Below are 19631 nucleotides of genomic sequence, written 5' to 3' on the forward strand. Positions count from 1 at the left end.
AAGAGAAAGACAGGGTCATTTAGCACATTTAGCTCTGCAAGGAAAAGTGAAGTAGGGCTAGAATTTATTCTGTTTTAGAGTCAACACCCCAGCACTCACTCATGTGAAGTTGGATTGTGGTTAAGACACTGAAGGACTTTTTTTTAAAAAAATCATTTATCTGGCCCACATATAAATATCCGCTCCCACGCACACACTTTTCCTTTTTAATGTCTCCATAGATTCCTTTTGTTTCCCTTGCCTTCATAGATGTATCTTGCAAGAAGTTGCTGTGGCCAATCTCCAAAGATTCTTTATGACCAAGGGCTCACATGTTCTCTCCCTGTGTCTCTCTGCTCAGTGAGGAGGACCCAGATGGAGCCACACCAGGACAACAACCAGAAAAGTGTGTGAGGCAGTGAGTTGCACAGCTGGAGAATCGGACAGATTTCACTCTGCTTAAGAACTGTATCTGAGGATCTGTTCCCCAGCAAATACTTATTTTGAAACAGAATAGGAGTCTGATGTGTGGGGGGACGGGCCACCGGGGAAAAAAAGAAGATGAATGGGAATGTCCTCAAAGGGGCTAAAAAACATGCCAATGGTGGTTAAAAAAAAATACTAAAGGACTTTGCCATGAGATTTCCATTGTGTAGAGAATGGCACCTTTCTAAAATCTTTAACGTCAATTGATGTTATCTGAAATATTTTTCAATTATGCCATTTTGAAAAAGAAAACTGGGAAATCCCTGAGCCTTACCACCCTTGCCAACATAGAACCAACCACCTGTGGCCTGAGTATGGAAATGTGATTCACAAAGGTAAACAGACATGGCTACAAGGAACTGGCATGAGAGTCTGAGATCCCATTTCTGCATTTAGGAGAGAGTGCCTCAGACTTCCTGCCAGTTCTGCCAAAAGGGAAGTGCACGCAGAAGCCAGTGAATGACCAGCTTGGGTGTGAGCACACAGAATCTGGCAAGTGTGGGGGGCCCAAATATTTCCCTAGCAAATGCTTGGAAAATGCCCACCCAATAGGAATCTGGCTGCGGGCAAGTAACGCTGAACTAGTCACGGTCAGGCAGTCTGATACAGAGGGGGACGTGTGGCCTCCAGAGCCAGAGAGACCCAAGCTCAAATCTTAGTGATGCCACTTGAATACATACCAACTCCTTGAACTTCAGTTTCCTCATCTGTAAAATTAGGTTATGAGTAATCCCTCACAGGGCTCTTGCGAAGAGCATCCTTACCAAACACTCACCAGATGTTCCTCTGCTCTGGGCCCATTGTAGGTCAAAATGGCCTCACCTAGTAATAATATGCTATGTCTTCACATTCTACTCCCAGTTCCAGGAAGTAAAAGAACTTGGTGAATGTAGACATAGGTACATTAGTTGCAAGGTACATAGCTGCAAGGGGTGTTTCTCCTGAATTCTAACATGGAAATCATGCTGATGCAAATGGACACCAAAAAAAATAGAGCAATTTGATGACATCCACTATATCAGGCCATTCATGAAGGTAGTTCGTGAGAGATCAAAGCAGCTTTTTTTTTAAAAAAAGATTTTATTTATTTCTTCATGAGAGACACACAGAGAGAGAGAGAGAGGCAGAGACACAGGCAGAGGGAGAAGCAGGCTCCATACAGGGAGCCCAATGTGGAACTCGATACCGGGTTTCCAGGATCACACCCTGGGCTGAAGGCAGTGCTAAACTGCTGAGCCACCCGGGCTGCCCCAAAGCAGCTTTTAAGAAAGAGCCCAAAGGGGACGCCTGGGTGGCTCAGTGGTTGAGTGTCTGCTTTCCGCTCAGGGTGTGATCCCGGGGTCCTGGGATCGAGTCCCACATTGGGCTCCCCATGGGGAGCTTGCTTCTCCCTCTTCCTATGTCTCTGCCTCTCTTTCTCTCATGAATAAATAGATATTTTTTTAAAAAATGAAAGAAAGAGGGACAGCCTGGGTAGCTCAGCAGTTTAGTGCCACTTTCAGCCCAGGGTGTGATCCTGGAGTCCCAGGATCAAGTCCCACATTGGGCTCCCTGCATAGAGCCTGCTTCTCCTTCTGCCTGTGTCTCTGCCTCTCTCTTTCTCTGTGTGTCTCTCGTGAATAAATAAAAAATAAAAAATCTTTAAAAAAAGAAAAGAAGAGAAAAAAAGAAAAGAAAGAAAAGAAAAGAGAAAAGAGTGAGCCAGCCCAAAGAATGCTAATTTGGGGGAGGGAGAAGAAAAATTCTGTTCTTACCTTAGCAGTAAGGAAAACATTAAAGTGTTCATTGAAAGAGAGCACAGGATGATCTGTAATTCTTTTTAGGAATTTATCCAAAGCTTTTCTTCTGGTCTCCACAAACTCTTCTGAAAACCGATCTACAACACCTTTCACCACAAACTTCTCAGGAAGCGGCTATGAAGACAGGAAGAAAAAATATTCAGAGTAATTGATAAGATAGTGGAAAGAAAAAACCACAGGTTAGCAAATAATTCCTATGACTCATGTGCCCAAGAACATACTCCTTGCTCGGTTGGGTCTTTACGTAGTCATCAGTATATGCCTTTCTGAAACCTATAGATGGATTTACTCCATTTAAATCTGTCTATATGTTTCTTAGTTTTATAATGCAAGAAATAAAATGCTAGAGACTAGCCCCTGGATACAGAAAATAATCAGTCAATATTTAGCTAGTAAATCCAACATTGATCCCTTTGGCAGCACATATACTAAAACTGGAACAACAGCATGACCCCTGCATAAAATGATGGTCAATCCAATAGTATATCCAACAGTATAGCTATCTGTACATTGCTTAATGCATAGGTGGTATATCGAGGAAGTCAGGACCAGAAAGACAGTCTAAGGATAGAAGGCAGACAACATCGACCAACAAAAATTTATTTATTCACATTCTACCCCTGGTTCCAGGAGTAAAAGGACCTGGTGAATGTAGACAAAAATACATTAGGCAAATCCATGTATCTAAAAAAAAACCTTTTCCAAGTCAACCTTTTGTGTAGGTTTACACTCAAAAGTTCTTTAAAAATGTAATTTCCTTTGCTCCTCTTACTCAAACAAATTTCTCTGTAATATTTGCTTCAAACCAATATTGTGGGCAATTTAAAACTACCTGGCTGCTAAGGGATCTTTGAGCTTTGATCTATTTCTGTAGTAGCTTGATTAAATGCTTGATTAAAAGGCCTTCCTTGTAACTACCACCACACACAGAGAGAGTATCTGCTATAGAGCATAATTTGAAATGTTTGAGTTATGAAATATTAAAAGAACATTTACATTAAAAATTGGGCAAATGACTGGTAGATATTTTTCTAAAGAAGATCTACAAGTGGCCAACAAGCATGTGAAAGGAAAAACAAACCAAAACCACATGAGATACCACTTCGTGCCCAAGAGGATGGTCATAATAAGGGAGGAAGGAAAAAAAAAAAGGAAAACAAAGAAAAGAACAAGTAGTGGTGATGATGTGAAAAAAACCAGAATAAACATTTAAGTCCACAACTTCCTTCGGCCCCATACTCGGGTAATAATGAGGTTTATTTCCTTTAAATTTTAAACCCTCAAGAGCATGCATGCACACACAAAAACAGACACAAGGACTTCGCCAACCCAAGAAGTGGAATTCTAAGGTGTCTCGAGTGGGGAAATCAAGAAGCAATCCCAACTTTGAGCCCTTTCAAAGACTTGGAAAGTGGCAATATCAACAGCCCTGGAATGAAGCACTTGGAAGAGCTTTGGAAAGTCGGTATATTTTCCATCTCCAGAATAGAGACCATGGCTCCATGGCTCCATGCCTCCAGGGTTTATCTTCCACTTCTGCCAAGCTGTCTACTTTGGTCAAGTTCTAAAATCTCCTGGTGCCACAGTTCCTTCATGTGTAAAAAAAAATAGGTAACAATAGTGCCAGCCCCATAGGGTTGTTACGAGGATTAAATTAGCTACTAGGCTGAATGTACTTCACACAATTCCTGCCACAGAGTAAGAACCAACAAAAGTCTGGGGGGTTCTTTGTTGTAGAAGGGGCAGCAGCTTCAGGGAAAGCCACGTTTGGTTAAATGTTGAAATAGTGGTAGTGTGCAGAGAAGAGGCGAAGAGCTAATGGGTTTTTGTTTTGTTTTCACCAGATCAGGAATTCTAGAGGGCATGGTGGAAAGGCTTGGAAATGCAGAAAGAGAGGGGAGCAGAGTCAGGAATAAAATTACAGAGGCACACGGAGATAAAACGTCCAACTTAGACGCCCAATGGAGCTTATGTCTAGGTGGAATATTGGAAATGCAGGACTGGGTCAGATGCATAGGGCCATCCAGGCCAATGTTCCAGCCCAGTCAAAAGAACCAGGGAATCTATCTTAATAGGGTATGGCTGTTCTTTGGGATAACTTCTTTATTCCGATCAGTTCTTCTCCCGTTCCCTTAGGCAGCCATTCTTCTATAACCCTACACTCAAACCCCCACCTTTCATGCCAAGCAGATTAGCATCTCTCTGAAGTAGGAACCAGGTGTTAGGGCATCACATTAGTATTTCCTAACCATTCTGCTCCCTCCACAGAAATCCATCTCCCTTCCCCTTCTCAGGCTCCTGTGGACAACATACCTCCCCAACATACCAGAAAGCTGACTATCCAGGTGTCTTTGACCCCTGAGTTCACTATCATGCATGTTTTGCCATCAGTTATACCTTCTCTTCTCTGAAACTTCAATATTTCCTCCTCACCTGGTTCTCTGTTCCTGAGTCTGCAAAAATATGGTTGGTTCTCTTTCTACCCTAAAATAATAAACCCAACTGTCCCTTGATCTTACATCTTCTCCACTCTCCTCTGGGGCTCATTCAATCTTTTTGAAAGAATCATTGATCTTAACTTCCATTCCTTCCACTGACTTCTCAACCCCCAACCTTCCTCCACCCCAAAATAAAGTTGTCTTCAGTTCTGCATTTCTCCACCTTATCCATGCCCAGTACAGACCACTCTTTTAAGGATGATCGATGACTTCCTAATGACCAGATCCAGTGGATATTTTCTTGTTCTTATTTCACGAGTCCTGGTGAGCATGCTCTGGTTTGCTTATGCTGAATAGGACTTGGGAGGAAAGCCTAATGAGCAAATAAGTGACTAGGTATGCCTCATTTAACATAACAGATAATTTCCTGCAATAGTTATGCATTCTTCAGGTTTAGTACATTGAACTTTATGTTTAATGAATCAGGGAAGCTTGCTATTTAAAGGAACCCTGGAGTGAATCTTTCTGCAAACAGAATTTCCTTCTAAGCATTATTATTCCCAAATGTACATGGCTTCGGAAATTTGTTTCTTCCTATTCCAAGCCTTAAAGGGGACACACCTACTGCCAGCATCACCTTTATAATTGCCTTCTGGTTTCTTTATGCAGAGGAATCTGGGTTGCTGATAAACTCAAGTGCCTCTTTGGACTGTAACTGAGCTATTGCAAGTGAAGAGATCAACACAGCTCCAAGCACATGGTGGATGTCACATACGTGCCATTTTTATTACCTTGTAAACACTGGGAACAGAAGGCAACAGGGGAGTGGACCAAAGGCTAGAATTTCCATACATCATTTAGGTCAAAATGTTTTTTAAAAACCCTCTGGAATAAATACCATTTCACAACCACTAGAACAGCTATAAAAGAAAAGAAAAAAAAGGAAGCAAGTATTTGGAGAAATTGGAACCCTTATACACAGCTGCTGAGAATGTAAAATGGTGCGGCCTCTGTGGAAAACAGCTTGGCGGCTCCTCAAAAAATTAAATGTAAAATTAGAATGTGGTCCAGGATTTCATTCCTTGGGATGCAGCCCAAATAATTGAAAGCAAGTGTTCAAACAAAAACTTGTACAATCAATGCTCAAGTAGCATTATTTATAATAGTTGGGTTGGGGAAAAGGGGAATGAGAAGTGACTGCTTAATGGGTATGCGATTCTTCTGTGGAGAATGAAAATATTCTGGAATTACATAGTTGTGGTGATTGTAAAACACTGTGAATCCACTAAAAGCCACTGAGCTGTACACTTCTTAAAATGGTGAATTTTATGTTATACAAATTTTACCTCAATTAAAAAAAAAAGCTGTGGTGATGGAAGCAAATGACAGAGAGGAGAGGAGACGCTGTGTTGCTGGCTTTGAAGATGGCAAAGGGGACATGAGCCAAAGGATACAGGCAGCCTCTAGAAGCTGTAAAAGTCAAGGAACCAACTCCTCCCTGCAGCTTCTATAAGGAATGCAGCCCTGCCACCTTGATATTAATCCACTGACACCAATTCTGGACTTTTGACCTCCAGAACTATAAGGTAAAAGTGTGTTGTTTAAATCACTTTCTAAAAAACAAACAAAAAACATTCACCTGGAACGGGGGTGAGAGAATGATAAGGATAGAGATGAAATAAGACAGGCCACTGGGGATAAGTGTTGAAACTGGGAGGTGAGTACATGAGGGTTCATTGCACTGAATCACTCTACTTTAGTATATTTGACATTTTCCATGATGAAAACGTTTTTTAAAAACCATACATGCAAAAACAAAAAACAAAAAAAAAAACCATACATGCATGTATATGTCAGAACCTACAAAAAAAATCCTATTTGCAAAGCATTACAATAACCCATGAAATATGTTAAGGTTTAACCTTATAAAACATTTACTTTTGTATAGCACTTGATACTTTGGTAAAGCACTTTCATATGTATTCCATTTCACAATTGTTTCTAAGAAAATAACTTATAATCTGTGGAACAAAAGCATATTTCCTGTAGGTTGTCATAGAAAGCTATTATTCCGGAGTGCAAAATCTGCACAAAGATTCCAATTGCTCAATCTTGGAATGATCCAACTTCCTCTTGTCCGTATTTAAATTGCTTCAACAAATATTAACCACAAATTACAATTAAACAAATATCCAGCAACACACCCACTACATGACAGAAAACTATTTTTCCTCTCCTTATCAAACAAACAGAAAATGTTGCTCCTACAGAAAAATAACTAAAGAGCATTAAGATTAAAAACCCTCTCTCCGGGGGATCCCTGGGTGGCTCAGCGGTTTGGCGCCTGCCTTTGGCCCAGGGGGCAATCCTGGAGTCCCCGGATCGAGTCCTGCGTCGGGCTCCCCGCATGGAGCCTGCTTCTCCCTCCTCCTGTGTCTCTACCTCTGTGTGTGTGTGTGTGTGTGTGTGTGTGTATCATAAATAAATAAATAAATCTAAAAAACAAAACAAAACAAAACCCTCTCTCCATAAAACCACCATCAAGCCCGGTTTAATTCAAAGTACTTTGAAAGTTCAACCAATGTTCAACCACTTATTAACTTACCTATGAGGTAAGCTTTTTTTAACAGTACAAAAAAAAAAAAAAAGAGGAACCAACTAGAAAGTGAAGTTAGATTTTTTTTTCAAGGATAATTTACTATCCGTAGTACTATGGTTTTTTTTTTTTAATTTTTATTTATTTACGATAGTCACACAGAGAGAGAGAGAGAGGCAGAGACATAGGCAGAGGGAGAAGCAGGCTCCATGCACCGGGAGCCCGACGTGGGACCCGATCCCGGGTCTCCAGGATCGCGCCCTGGGCCAAAGGCAGGCGCCAAACCGCTGCGCCACCCAGGGATCCCCTGAAGTTAGATTTTTTTACTGATTATTTTATATTAGTAAAAACAGCTGTTGCATTACGACTTTCTTATTAATTCCTATGAGTTTACCACTATCCAAAACAAACTGGGTATATAACAATACAAATGCATCCTTCCAACAAAGCTTCCTTCACAAAAATTGAAGCAAACTGTAATTTTTCAAGTGTAATCAAATACTACAAGAGTTTAATAAATGTATTTACTTTATCTCCAAAATCTGTGCCCATCAAATCATGAAACATATATATTTTGTAAGTAGGCATGCCCCAGTAAAAGAAGTCATGTTAAAACTGACCTCTGTGCAAAAAAAAAAAAAAAAAAAAAAAAAAAAAAACAAGAACCATGTCATAATGAAGACTTTCTTGTGGCTCCAACTATTAGATGATAAAGTGAGTTGTCACTATGAGATGACAAACACATTCAGCACACTTCTCACTGTAAGATGGCATTTTAAGAATATATGAGTAGTTCTGCTTTTCAAATTACAGAGTAATAGAGCAATATAAAAAGAAAAACATATATGCTGAGCATCAGGGAATATCAAAGTACTATTAACAGGCCAGAATCTGTTAAAGACACAAAGCAGAAAAGACTGAACTGAGAGTAAAGCCAAGCCATATTGACCATCTTGTGATTCTATCCAGGCAAAGGAAAGGTTGGCCTAGGAAGTAAAGGGCTGGGTTTCCCGAATACAGCCCCAGAAGCTGCCAAGTTCAGAGCCACAGGGACTGGAAACAGGCCCCAGGACAGCCAATGGGGAGAGGAAAATGAGAGAACCTTGGTCCCTTCCCGGAACCACAGGCTGGCTGGCAGTTCACCTACAACTTCACAGGGTTGCAAAGCAGCCCAGGTCAACGGAGCACTTAATCTCCACGTTCCTAAAACAAGCAGCAGAATCTGAAAGCTCAGGAATGCTCACACATTTTTAACCACACCTGACTTAAGTTGGCAACGAACAAACAAAACAAAACAAAATAGGAACTCATTCTTCCAAATTTCCCAACAAATTCAGAAGACTCTAAAGTTCATTTTGAAAAATGAAACATGTGCCAACAGCTAGAGAAGCTGTGAAAACAGAGCATATTGACAGGTGGAGACAGAGATGGGGACCTGTGTGACCAGATGTTAAAATGTTCTGTAAAGTTACAGGAATTCAAACAGTGAAGGAGGGCACCAGACCAGAAAGAGTGATGAGCCAAAGGTTCGGAAGCAGTCCACAAATACTCAAGTCTAATGCATGATTTTTTTCAGTCTGATGCACAAATGATGATTAAGATGATTGATGACTTTTAAGTGATTCTGGAACATCAACAGTTTTTTGTTTTTTTTTTAATTTATGATAGGCACACAGTGAGAGAGAGAGAGAGAGGCAGAAACACAGGCAGAGGGAGAAGCAGGCTCCATGCACCGGGAGCCTGACGTGGGATTCAATCCCGGGTCTCCAGGATCGCGCCCTGGGCCAAAGGCAGGCGCCAAACCACTGCGCCACCCAGGGATCCCCATCAATAGTTTACCACATGAAAAAAGTATGGTCCTCCCATCTCACATCAAAACAAATGCTAGATTTAAATATGAAAGATAGAGACACCTGGGTGGCTCAGTGGTTGAACATCTGCCTTCGGCTCAGGTGGTGATCCCACGGTCCTGGGATGGAGTCCCACATCGGTCTCCCCACAGAGAGCCTGCTTATCCCTCTGCCTGTGTTTCTGCCTCTCTGTGTCTCTCATAAATAAATAAATAAAATCTTAAATAAATTAATAAATATAAAAGATAGAAGTCAACTTCTTTTACAGATACGGAGTTTTACAAACAAAACAAAAACAAAAACAGGAGAAAATGAAGAGGTAAGTCCTAAAAGAAATGCCAATGTCCAGTAAGGTCAGGGGAAGGTATTCAGCCTCACGGGTTAAGGAAAGGAAAATTCACTGTACAAATATGAACTCAAAATGGATGAAAGACCAGAATGTACGGGCTAAAACCGTACAAGAATTTTAGAAGAGGGGCACCTAACTAGCTCAGTAAGTGAAGCAAGCAACTCTTGATCTTGAGGTTGTGAGTTTAAGCCTCACATCGGGTGCAGAAATTATTTGAAAATAAAATCTTTAAAAAAATTTTTTTTCAGAAGAAAACACAGGTGTAAATCTTCATGACAGGTGATGATTTCTTAGATAAGACATCTAGCAGTGAAAGAAAAAACAATTTATGGACTTCATCAAAACTGAAAACCTTTGTACTTCCAAGAGCTGCCACCAAGAGAGACAACTCATTAACCAGGAGCGCATTTTTTGCAAGTTGTATCTCTAACAAGGGATTTGCCTTTAGATTATATAAGGAACTAATAACAAAAAGGCAGCCCAGGGGAAAGGATGTGAAGAGATATTTCTCCAAGGAAGATGACAGATGGCCAACAAGCACATAAAAAAAAAAAAAAGTTCAGTATCATTAGCTGTCAGGGAAATGCAAATCGCAACCACAATGAGATACCCACTCCACACCCACAAGGATGGTTATAATCAAAGAGGCGGATAATAACAGTGTTGATGAGGACGTGGAGAGACTGGAATCCTCACGCACTGCTAATGAGAATGTAAAATGACGCAGCCACTTTGGAAAACAGCCTGGCACTTTCTCACAAGGTTAAATATACAGAGTGTGTGTGTATTCATACACATAAATCATATATATATGATTATAAATATATATAAATGATTATATATCATAAATATATATATATATGATTTGTCAGTGATGCTCCTAGGTATACACCCAAGAAAAATGAGAACATAGGACCACACAAAAATTTGCACATGGATGTTTACAGTCACATTGCTCATAACAGCCAATAGGTGAAAACAACTCAAACGTCCATTAAATGTGAGCGGATACACCTAAAGGTGGTACACCCATACGATGTAATATTACTTGACAAGAAAAAGAAATGAAAGTGCTGACACATGCTACAACACGGATTAACCCTGAAAACATTATGCCAAGCGAAAAAAATCCAGACACAAAAGACCAAGTAGGCAAATTTTATAAAGACAGAAAGGTTAGTGGTTGCCAGGGGCTGGAAAAGATAGAAGGTTTGGAAGTGACAAGTAGGGAGTGGGAGCTTTCTTTTGGGGATGAGAAAAGATTCTAAGATTGATTGTGCTGATGGCTGCACAACTCTACTAAATAAAATATTTGTATACTAAATATACATACTGAATCATATATACTAATATACTAAATATTGATACTAAATTACTAAAAAGCCCTTGACTTGTATATCTTAAATAGGTAAGTGGTATGGTGAACGAATTATCACTTTAATAAAGCTGTTTTTTAAATAAAGAAATGAAAATGTAAACAATAATTATGTTGCACGTCTACTAGGTCTCCATCTGACAATAAACTTCCCAGGCAGGGGTCCCTTGTCCATCCTATAACCCCTGACCTCCCTGAAAATTCACCAGTCCTAATAAAAAGACTAACACAAAGTCAATGCTTAATAACAGAGAGACACTGCCCAGCCAAGTTGCCATAGAATAACTTCTGAAAGGGAAAAAAGAGTGTTTCCAGTAGGACTTTCATGCTTGAGTTAGAGATGCTCTCCTATATTGTCTCTCTCCACCTCAGACATGTAGCAAGAATTTATCGAATAAAGTTATGTCTCCACTTGCCTGTAGAGCACCTTTCTACTCACTGCTTCTACCCTGACCAGAGGAAACCATACTTAGAGATGCTCTGGGTCATTCCCCAATGTTCTGAAGACATCCAGCCTCGTTCGGGTCTCGCCTGTGTCCATGCATGAGTACAACCAGCAGGTGTCGCTGTCTAACCAAACTTCAAATATGCTAGCTGCCAGCAAGTGGAGCATAGCTCCCCCTTTATGCACAGTGTGGGCTAAAAGCATAAAGAACTTCCTTCGGAGCAGTACAACACGGAACAGGAGAGAAAAAAGAGTAATTGTATAGTGGAAAAACCCGACCAGCACTATGTCAAATCAGGTGATCAAGGTTAACATCAACAGTGATAAATATTGTTGATAGGAATGTCTTTCATATGATGTGATGAGAATGGCACCTTTCCTCCCAAAACATATTACCCCAGTTTAATCATGAAGAAAAAGTCAGAACTTAAAAAAAAAAAAAAATCTCAACTGAGGGACATTCTATAAAATGCCTGAACGAGTATTCCTCAGGACAGCCAACAGTCATCGAAAACCAGGAATCGCAATCAAGAAGAGCCTAAGGAGACATGGGTGGTGGCGTCCAGGATGGGACTCTGGAACAGAAAAAGGACCTTAGGCAAAACTGAGGAAATCTGAGTAAGGGACTTTCAGTCAATAATAATGAATCATTAAGTGTGACAAGTGGGCCACACCCATGTAAAATGTTAGGCAAAACCAAGTGTGGGGTAGATGAGAATTCACTGCACTATCTTCACAGTAACTCTAGAAATCTAAAACTGTTCTCAAGTAAAAAGTCTATTTAAAAAAAATAATAATTCATTAGCTGCCAATTTCACCAAACTGGGATTCTAAACAGTTCCAACTGTTTAAAGATGAATTTCTTCCCCCAGGAAAGAATGTAGTCCCAGGCAAGTCCCATCATTTCTGCCACAGCATATTCAGCTTCTTCTAACGAAGAAAAGCACTGGAGGATGTATTCTTAACATGAAGACTGGCAGTGCTAAGAAGTTATTCAACCAAGGTTTTTACTGAAAGATAAAGCCCTTCGAAAATGTTTTATGATCCAAACTGCACCAATGCCCCCACAGCTCAAAGAAACATCTGGGGTCTTAAATGTTTATTATTTCCACCGGGGGGGGGGGAAAGTAGTCAGAAAGGCACTCAATATATACATTGGTTTAAGGAGTCTCTTAAATTTTATTTTTAGGGCAGCCCCGGTGGCGCAGTTGTTTGGTGCTGCCTGCAGCCCGGGGTGTGATCCTGGAGATCCAGGATTGAGTCCCATGTCTGACTCCCTGTGTGGAGCCTGCTTCTGCCTCTGCCTGTGTCTCTGCCTCTCTCTCTCTCTCTCTCTCTCTCTCTCTCTCTCTCTCTCTCTGTCTCAATAAATAAGTAAAATCTTTAAAAAAATAAAATAAATAAAATAAATAAATAAATTTTATTTTTAAAACACACAGGAGCAATAGAGAAATATTATGCTGCTTCAATAAATGGAGGTAGGTGGCTTTTCGTTTTTTAAATGAAAAACGGGTTGAGGGACACCTGGGTGGCTCAGTGGTTGAGCGTCTGCCTTGGGCTCAGGGCATTAACTGGGGGTCCTGGGATCAAGTCCCACATTGGGCTCCCTGGGGGGAGCCTGCTTCAACCCCTGCCTGTGTCTCTGCCTCTGTCTCTGTGTCTCTCATGAATAAATAAATAAAAATCTTTAAAAAGAAGAAAAAGAAAAACTGGGGTTGAGTGGCTCATGTGCTAGATTCCTGCTCCCCAAATTACTCATGTCTAAAGAAAGCCCAGCCAGCTATAATCCAAGGTGTCGTTCTTCACCTGCTGGCAGCCACCCAAACCGCAAGAACAGTGTCTAGAAGGGTGAAACAGACAGTCTTTAAAGAGGCAGCAAATAAGAATTAGGACTCTCCATATCTCATAAAAACGGTTATAATGAAAGTGAAAATCTACCCCACACCACTCAAGAAACCAGCAGGATAACAGCAAACCAGAAACCCAAACCCCAAGGGTGAAATACATTGGACAGTACCCATGAGAATGTTTTACATCTGATGGGAAAATGTGGCATAAAACGATCGCAGAATTCGCCCCCAACGTAAGGGGTTAGAGCTGAGCAAACACCCCCAGGAAACACAATGCAGGATGGAGAGAAACAAGCTGTAAGGACTTAGTACCTACGGGAATGAGATGAGTGGGCTGGGACTCTTCCAGCTTGTTCCTCAGCCAGTCAAAATCCTGGTACCTCCGACGGACCGAATACTCCGGCAAGTCAAACTCCACCCGTGTACTCTGCAAAGAAGAACAGAACAAAATACACGTGAGGGAACAGTAGCACATCTTGGCAGAAAGGAGGGGGAAAGCTCTCTTTGAGTAACCAAGCTGAGCACGAACACACTTTCCATGGAAGGACCAGCCAAAAGGTGAGGAGTCCAGGCCCCCGGGACCCAGCTCAAAAGTCAAGGATCTAAAATGGAAATGTTGAGGTTTTGTTTGGTTTTTTCTCTAGCCTTAGGAAATGGAACTCAACTGTCCCCCAGAATGTGTTTAGAAACATTTGATTCATTTCCTCCAGGCTTAACTTGGAGGATTTCTTTTAGCAGAATAATTCCACGGAGGATATTGCTACTGATCCTTTAAAAGAAATTAAGTCTCCACCTCCTGCTACATATGCTGACAGGTTTTACCTAAGGCAGGTGAGAGACAAATGAAAAGACCTAATAGAGCATTTGCTCATTTAGGAGCTGGACTGGATGAAACAGAAAAAGTTTTGCCTCATCTTCCATTTTCCTCCAGAAGCATAACCTTGGAACCAGACTGTATTTTAGGCGATCAAAAAAAAAAAAAATCTAGAAGGAAATAACAAAATGTCATTGTACTGGAGAAAAACCTAAATCTCATCCCTTTTCTTTTCTCCCCCCCCATTTTTCAGGCATTTAATGTTTTACATCAACCATCGCTTTTCTTGAAGTCTTCTGAAATGTGATTGCACCACTTTGATATGAAAACCAGTACTAAACAAAAAATTAATTCATGGCAAAGCAAGATTTTTACACATTAATTTGCCCAAACTAAAACTGTGTCTCAGCTAACCCATTTTTTCCCCTATAAGGGCACAGACTATATGAAAATTATAGCTCTTGGAAATGAAAAATCAAAATTTTAAAAATGGTCCAAGTTACATTTTATGAATTTACTCTTTCAGGCCAGAAGTCTGTTTTAATCCAAGACACCAAGAAAATCTTAAAAACATATGAACAAGAATCATCCAACAAAGAAAAAGCTGTGAACAGCTTTGGCATTGAGAATTACGATTTCATCCTCCCCAGAACCTGTGCTCACACACAGTCTAAGCAGAATTTTGAAGTCAAAGGACTTGATCTTGGACTGAACCTCAATTAACTCTTTCTGCATCTCTTTTCCTTTTCAAAGTCCCATGCACAGCCTTTCCCGGTAATGGAGAGTATCAGTGGGAAGAGGTGAGGAGATTCACTCAACCTAAGTATTTGTGGTTTATTAGAAGATTCCTAATAAAGAAGATCCTATTAGAATTAGCATTATAGAATAGGGGGTGGGGGGAAGAATGCCTAAATTCAAAGAACAAATCACTGCTGATGAATTTTCATGCATGAGGGTGATGGAAATTCAAAGGGCAGGGAGTCTGACACTCCTCCAGAGGCTGGGTGAGGAGAAGCCTGGACTGCAGGAGCAGTCCTAGCATCTGCTTTGTTTCTGCTGTAAACAATTTTAGTTTTGGCGGAATTGACTTTTTTTTCCCCCCTTCTACATATTCAGGCTAGACATACTTATTTTAAAACTTCAGGAAAGGGGGACCTGGGGGGCTCAGTCAGTTAAGCGTCTGACTCTTGGTTTCAGCTCAGGTCATGATCTCAAGGTCATGCTCTCAGGGTCATGGGATCAAGCCCTGCATGGGGCTCCATGTGTAGTGCAGAGTCGGCTTGGGATTCTCCCTCTCCCCCTCCCTATTCCCCTCCCTCCCACCAGTGCATGCATGTGTGTGAGCTCTCTTTCTCTCTCTCTCTCAAATAAATATAAATAAATAAAATAAATAAATAAATAAAATCTTTTTTTAAAACACAGCTTCAGGGGGTATGCCCGGGTGGCTCAGCGGTTCAGGGTGTGATCCCGGGTCTGGGGATGGAGTCCCACATTGGGCTCCCTGCATGGAGTCTGCTTCTCCCTATGCCTATGTCTCTGCCTCTCTCAATCTCTCTCTCTCTCTCTCTCTCTGTGTGTGTGTGTGTGTGTGTGTGTGTGTGTCTGTCTCATGGATAAATAAATAAAATCTTTAAAAAAATAAATTGAAAGCTTCAGGAAAAATAATGGATTTAAAAAAATAAAGATCAGTTCATAATCCCTCTAAATAGAGAAAAACACTATTATGGTTTATATCTTTCTGTATTTTTTCTAGGCATATCCATTCATTCACTCATATTTTCTAAATCTCTAACAGCTCTTAAGTATCCTTCTGTCACTTCAAATCTACATGATCATTTTTAACACATATATAGCACTCCACTGGACAGATATACCACAACAAAATCAAATCCTCACTTAAGTTTTTGCCAATCTTTCAATCAATAAACAATGCTGTAGTAAACATCATCGGACATCTGTTTGTTAAGGCTCAAATTCCTTAAGATAGAATTACTGGATAGGAGAGAGTGTTTGTATATGTATTTTATAAAATGCCCAATCTTTTTTTTTAAATTTCCAATATTAATTTATTTGAGAGAGAGCAGAGCGAGCAAGAAGAGAAGTAGGGAGGAGGGGCAAAGGGAGAGGGAGAAGCAGGCTCGCCACTGAGCAGGGTGTCCAATGGGGGCTCGATTCCAGGACTCTGGGATCATGACCTGAGCCAAAGGCAGGTGCTTAATTGACTGAACCATTTAAGCGACCTGCAAAATGCCCAATCTTTAAAATTTATTAGTGGTTTTCTTTTTTTCTGAGAGAGAAAGTACATGTACATGAGTGTGGATTGGGAGGAGGATTGTAGGGGAGGGGACAAGGAAGAGAGAGAGAGAATCCCAAGAAGGCTCCATGCCCTGCACAGAACTCAACAGGTTGGGGCTCTAACCCATGACTCTGAGATCATGACCCTCGCTAAAATCAAAAGTTGGATGCTTGGGCAGCCCGCGTGGCTCAGCGGTTTAGCGCCGCCTTCAGCCCAGGGCCTGACCCTGGGGTCCCGGGATCGGGTCCCACGTCAGGCTCCCTGCATGGAGCCTGCTTCTCCCTCTGCCTCTGTCTCTGCCTTTCTCTCTCTCTCATGAACAAATAAATAAAATCTTTTTTAAAAAAAAGCAAAAAAGGGTTGGATGCTTAACCGACTGAGCCACCCAGGTGTATTTTTAATTAAATTAAAATTTAACTTAATTTGCTTCAAGAAATATAACAACTTATAGTCTTACCACATTTTCTCATCACCAGTGGTTATCTTTGATGGACTTATAACTGAAAAATAATATGTCATCTTTGTTTTGTTTCTTTAATGACTACTGGAGTTGAACATCCATTGAAATATTTGTTGGCTATAGATTTTTCTTTTGTGAGGGATCTCTTTTATAAATTCTCATTTCAATGTCTTTAAGTCTTTTTCATTTGTGGAAGTTCTTCATAGCCATTTATCTATCATAATTTCCAAAGGATTTTTCTAATACAGAATTTCTTTTTTTAAAAATATTTATTTATTTATTATTATTTATTTATTTATTTATTTATTTATATTTATTTATTTATTTATGATACACACAGAGAGAGAGAGAGGCAGAGACACAGGCAGAGGGAGAAGCAGGCTCCATGCCAGGAGCCTGACGTAGGACTTGATCCCGGGACTCCAGAATTGCGCCCTGGGCCAAAGGCAGGCACCAAACCGCTGAGCCACCCAGGGATCCCCCCTAATACAGAATTTCTAAATTCAGTCATTTTTTCCCTTTATGGTTGCTATTTTTTAAAAAAAATATCTTATTTATTTATTCATGAGGCTCAGAGAGAGGTAGAGACATAAGCAGATGGAGAAATGGGCTCCCTGTGGGGAGCCCAATGCGGGACTTGATCCCAGGACCCTGGGATCACAACTTGAGCCAAAGGCAGACGCTCAACTGCTGAGCCACCCAGGCATCCCTCATTGCAAACTTTTAAAAAATTCACCTGTATTCTCTCTTTTATTTATCATTTGTTTGTTTCTATCTTTAATTACTGCTATTCTACTTCTAGGGATCAGCCATTAGAAAATACTTTTTAAACTAGCAAAGTTATTTGTATAATGATGTTCACTGCAATACTATTTAAAATAGCAAAGGAATCAAAGCAATCTAAATGCTTAACAATAAGTACAGTTAAATTATGGCATATTTATTCTATGGTTATCAGTAACCATGTTATAAGACATCTTTAATAACAAATACGCTTCAATATGCTTTTATGAGAAAACAGCAAGATTCAAAATTAATTGTACATACGTTATGATTTCATTAGTGTTAAAAATGTGGATATAAAAGGTTAGAAAAAATCTAGAACTCATAATGACAGCTGTCCTCTTTGTACTCATCCTTATTTTCAGATTCTCTACCGTTCTCATATAATTCTTTGATAGTCACACCAAAATAATTGTTTATTTTTAAAACCTTCTTTATGAACATATGGATTAAATAAAAATTTGTTTGATGCTTTGGAAAGCAATAAGGCTAAAAAAAAAAATCATCCTGAAGCAGAAGGATGCTCACACTCTCTGACTGAATATTTGTTTTACTTACTTTTACCACAATTTGTTCTAGAAAAGACACGGAGATACATACCAAATATGATTAAATGACATTAATTAGAAGTAGGAGAAAGATCAAGAAAGAACAAGGACAGAGAGAAAAAGTAGAGCCAGGAATGAGGCTAGTAAAATACACTCACTATGGAATTCTGCTCACTTGCGAACTGGGCCAGAGACAGTACTATGAATTTCTGAAGAGAAACCCAGTCAGCTGTAAGACTCACAGTACTCATAAAAATATGCAGGCCTATAAAACCCCAACTATGAGTCTGTAGTAAATTTTTCCTCTGTGAAATTCAAGGTCTAACTTAGTAAGGAAAATAAAGTAAAAAGAGTTTGGTTCTATTTTTCTAGTAACAACAAAAAGAGAAAAGTGCACACCTACAGTTCCATAATTAGAGACAACCACTACACTGTTTTGTTCTGGGTCCTTCCACACCATGATCCATAATCTAGAATGTCCCACGAGGTCACACAGTCATGGGTACACACCTAAAGTCAGATTCACAAACAGGTAACTGAGCACAAGAGTTGTAACGAAGAATATTCATTTTTGCCATCACTCCATATGAGTATCTCTAGACACATCACAGAATTTAAATTTTTTATTTTATTTTATTGATCGATTGAAAATTCAATACTTTAGAAGACCTCGCACAAAGCCACAGGGCAATCAATCACCTGGCAGGGCACCTGTGCGTTGAGCCTCACCTTAACCACAGAAGAACTCTTATTCCCCAGGAGCTGATGTGCCTAACTACTGTGGCTTGAAGCCCTTCCAAAGCCTTAGATGATTTCCATTCAATCTAAAATTTACAACCAGTTCACTCTAGAGAGATTTGGTCTTCATCAGAAATGCCATTTGTTCAGGCCACAACTGAAACCTGTGAAGTCTGCGTGACCGTCCCCTTTCCCCCAAAGGGACCTCTTCCCTTGTCAAATATTAGCCAGCTAATCTCATTCTGCTTCAAAACACTGCTACCCTAACAGAACACTTGAGAATGATGACCAGACAGGCTTCTGGTCTCCTCATGCTCCACGGAGCTTCATTTCTCAGAGCTTTACACCAAGCCTTCTAGAACACCCCTTCCCTAATAAACAAATTTCCTTGGTTCTTCCACCTATTTAGATTTGGAAAGCTAGCTCTCCCTGGAGACCACAGCCTCCCTGCTGTCCCAGCAGGTGGAAAGTCGCTTGTTTTCTCACATGTCACAAACTCTGCCCTCATCCCCCAAGATCAATAGTTGCTATTGATAACCCCCTCATTCCACACTGCTCCTCATCTCCACTGCTCCACGGCCCCGTGAAAACCCTCTTGAGGCTCATGCCATCAAGATATCTACATCTCTGTCCCCCTCACACCTGTCATCTACTGACACTCTATCAATTCCCCTGATTCCCAGAGGATTCTAGTGCCAAAGGGGCTTCCTCTCCAAAGCCCCTACACAACCGGGGGTGCCCTGGAGATCCAGGTGTTTTGCACACACAACACCCACCTTTGAGCCAATGACATCTCCTCCTTCCACTCCCCAGCTTCCCCGCAGA

At 40.5% G+C, this 19631-nt stretch overlaps 1 protein-coding gene across 2 annotated transcripts in view; it reads right to left on the reverse strand.

Moving 5' to 3' along the window:
- SNX30 (sorting nexin family member 30) overlaps positions 1-19631 on the reverse strand; it is a 107992-nt gene that overhangs the window by 36251 nt on the left and 52110 nt on the right. For both annotated transcript variants that reach the window (XM_055302247.1, XM_055302248.1), the window contains exons 3-4: positions 13484-13594; positions 2220-2378 (exon numbers count right to left, since the gene is read on the reverse strand). In XM_055302247.1, the coding sequence (XP_055158222.1) occupies positions 2220-2378; positions 13484-13594 (270 nt within the window). The remainder of the gene's footprint in view (positions 1-2219; positions 2379-13483; positions 13595-19631) is intronic.

The sequence above is a fragment of the Nyctereutes procyonoides genome, unplaced genomic scaffold (assembly GCF_905146905.1).
Source record: "Nyctereutes procyonoides isolate TBG_1078 unplaced genomic scaffold, NYPRO_anot_genome, whole genome shotgun sequence".
NCBI classification, from domain to species: Eukaryota; Metazoa; Chordata; class Mammalia; order Carnivora; family Canidae; genus Nyctereutes; species Nyctereutes procyonoides.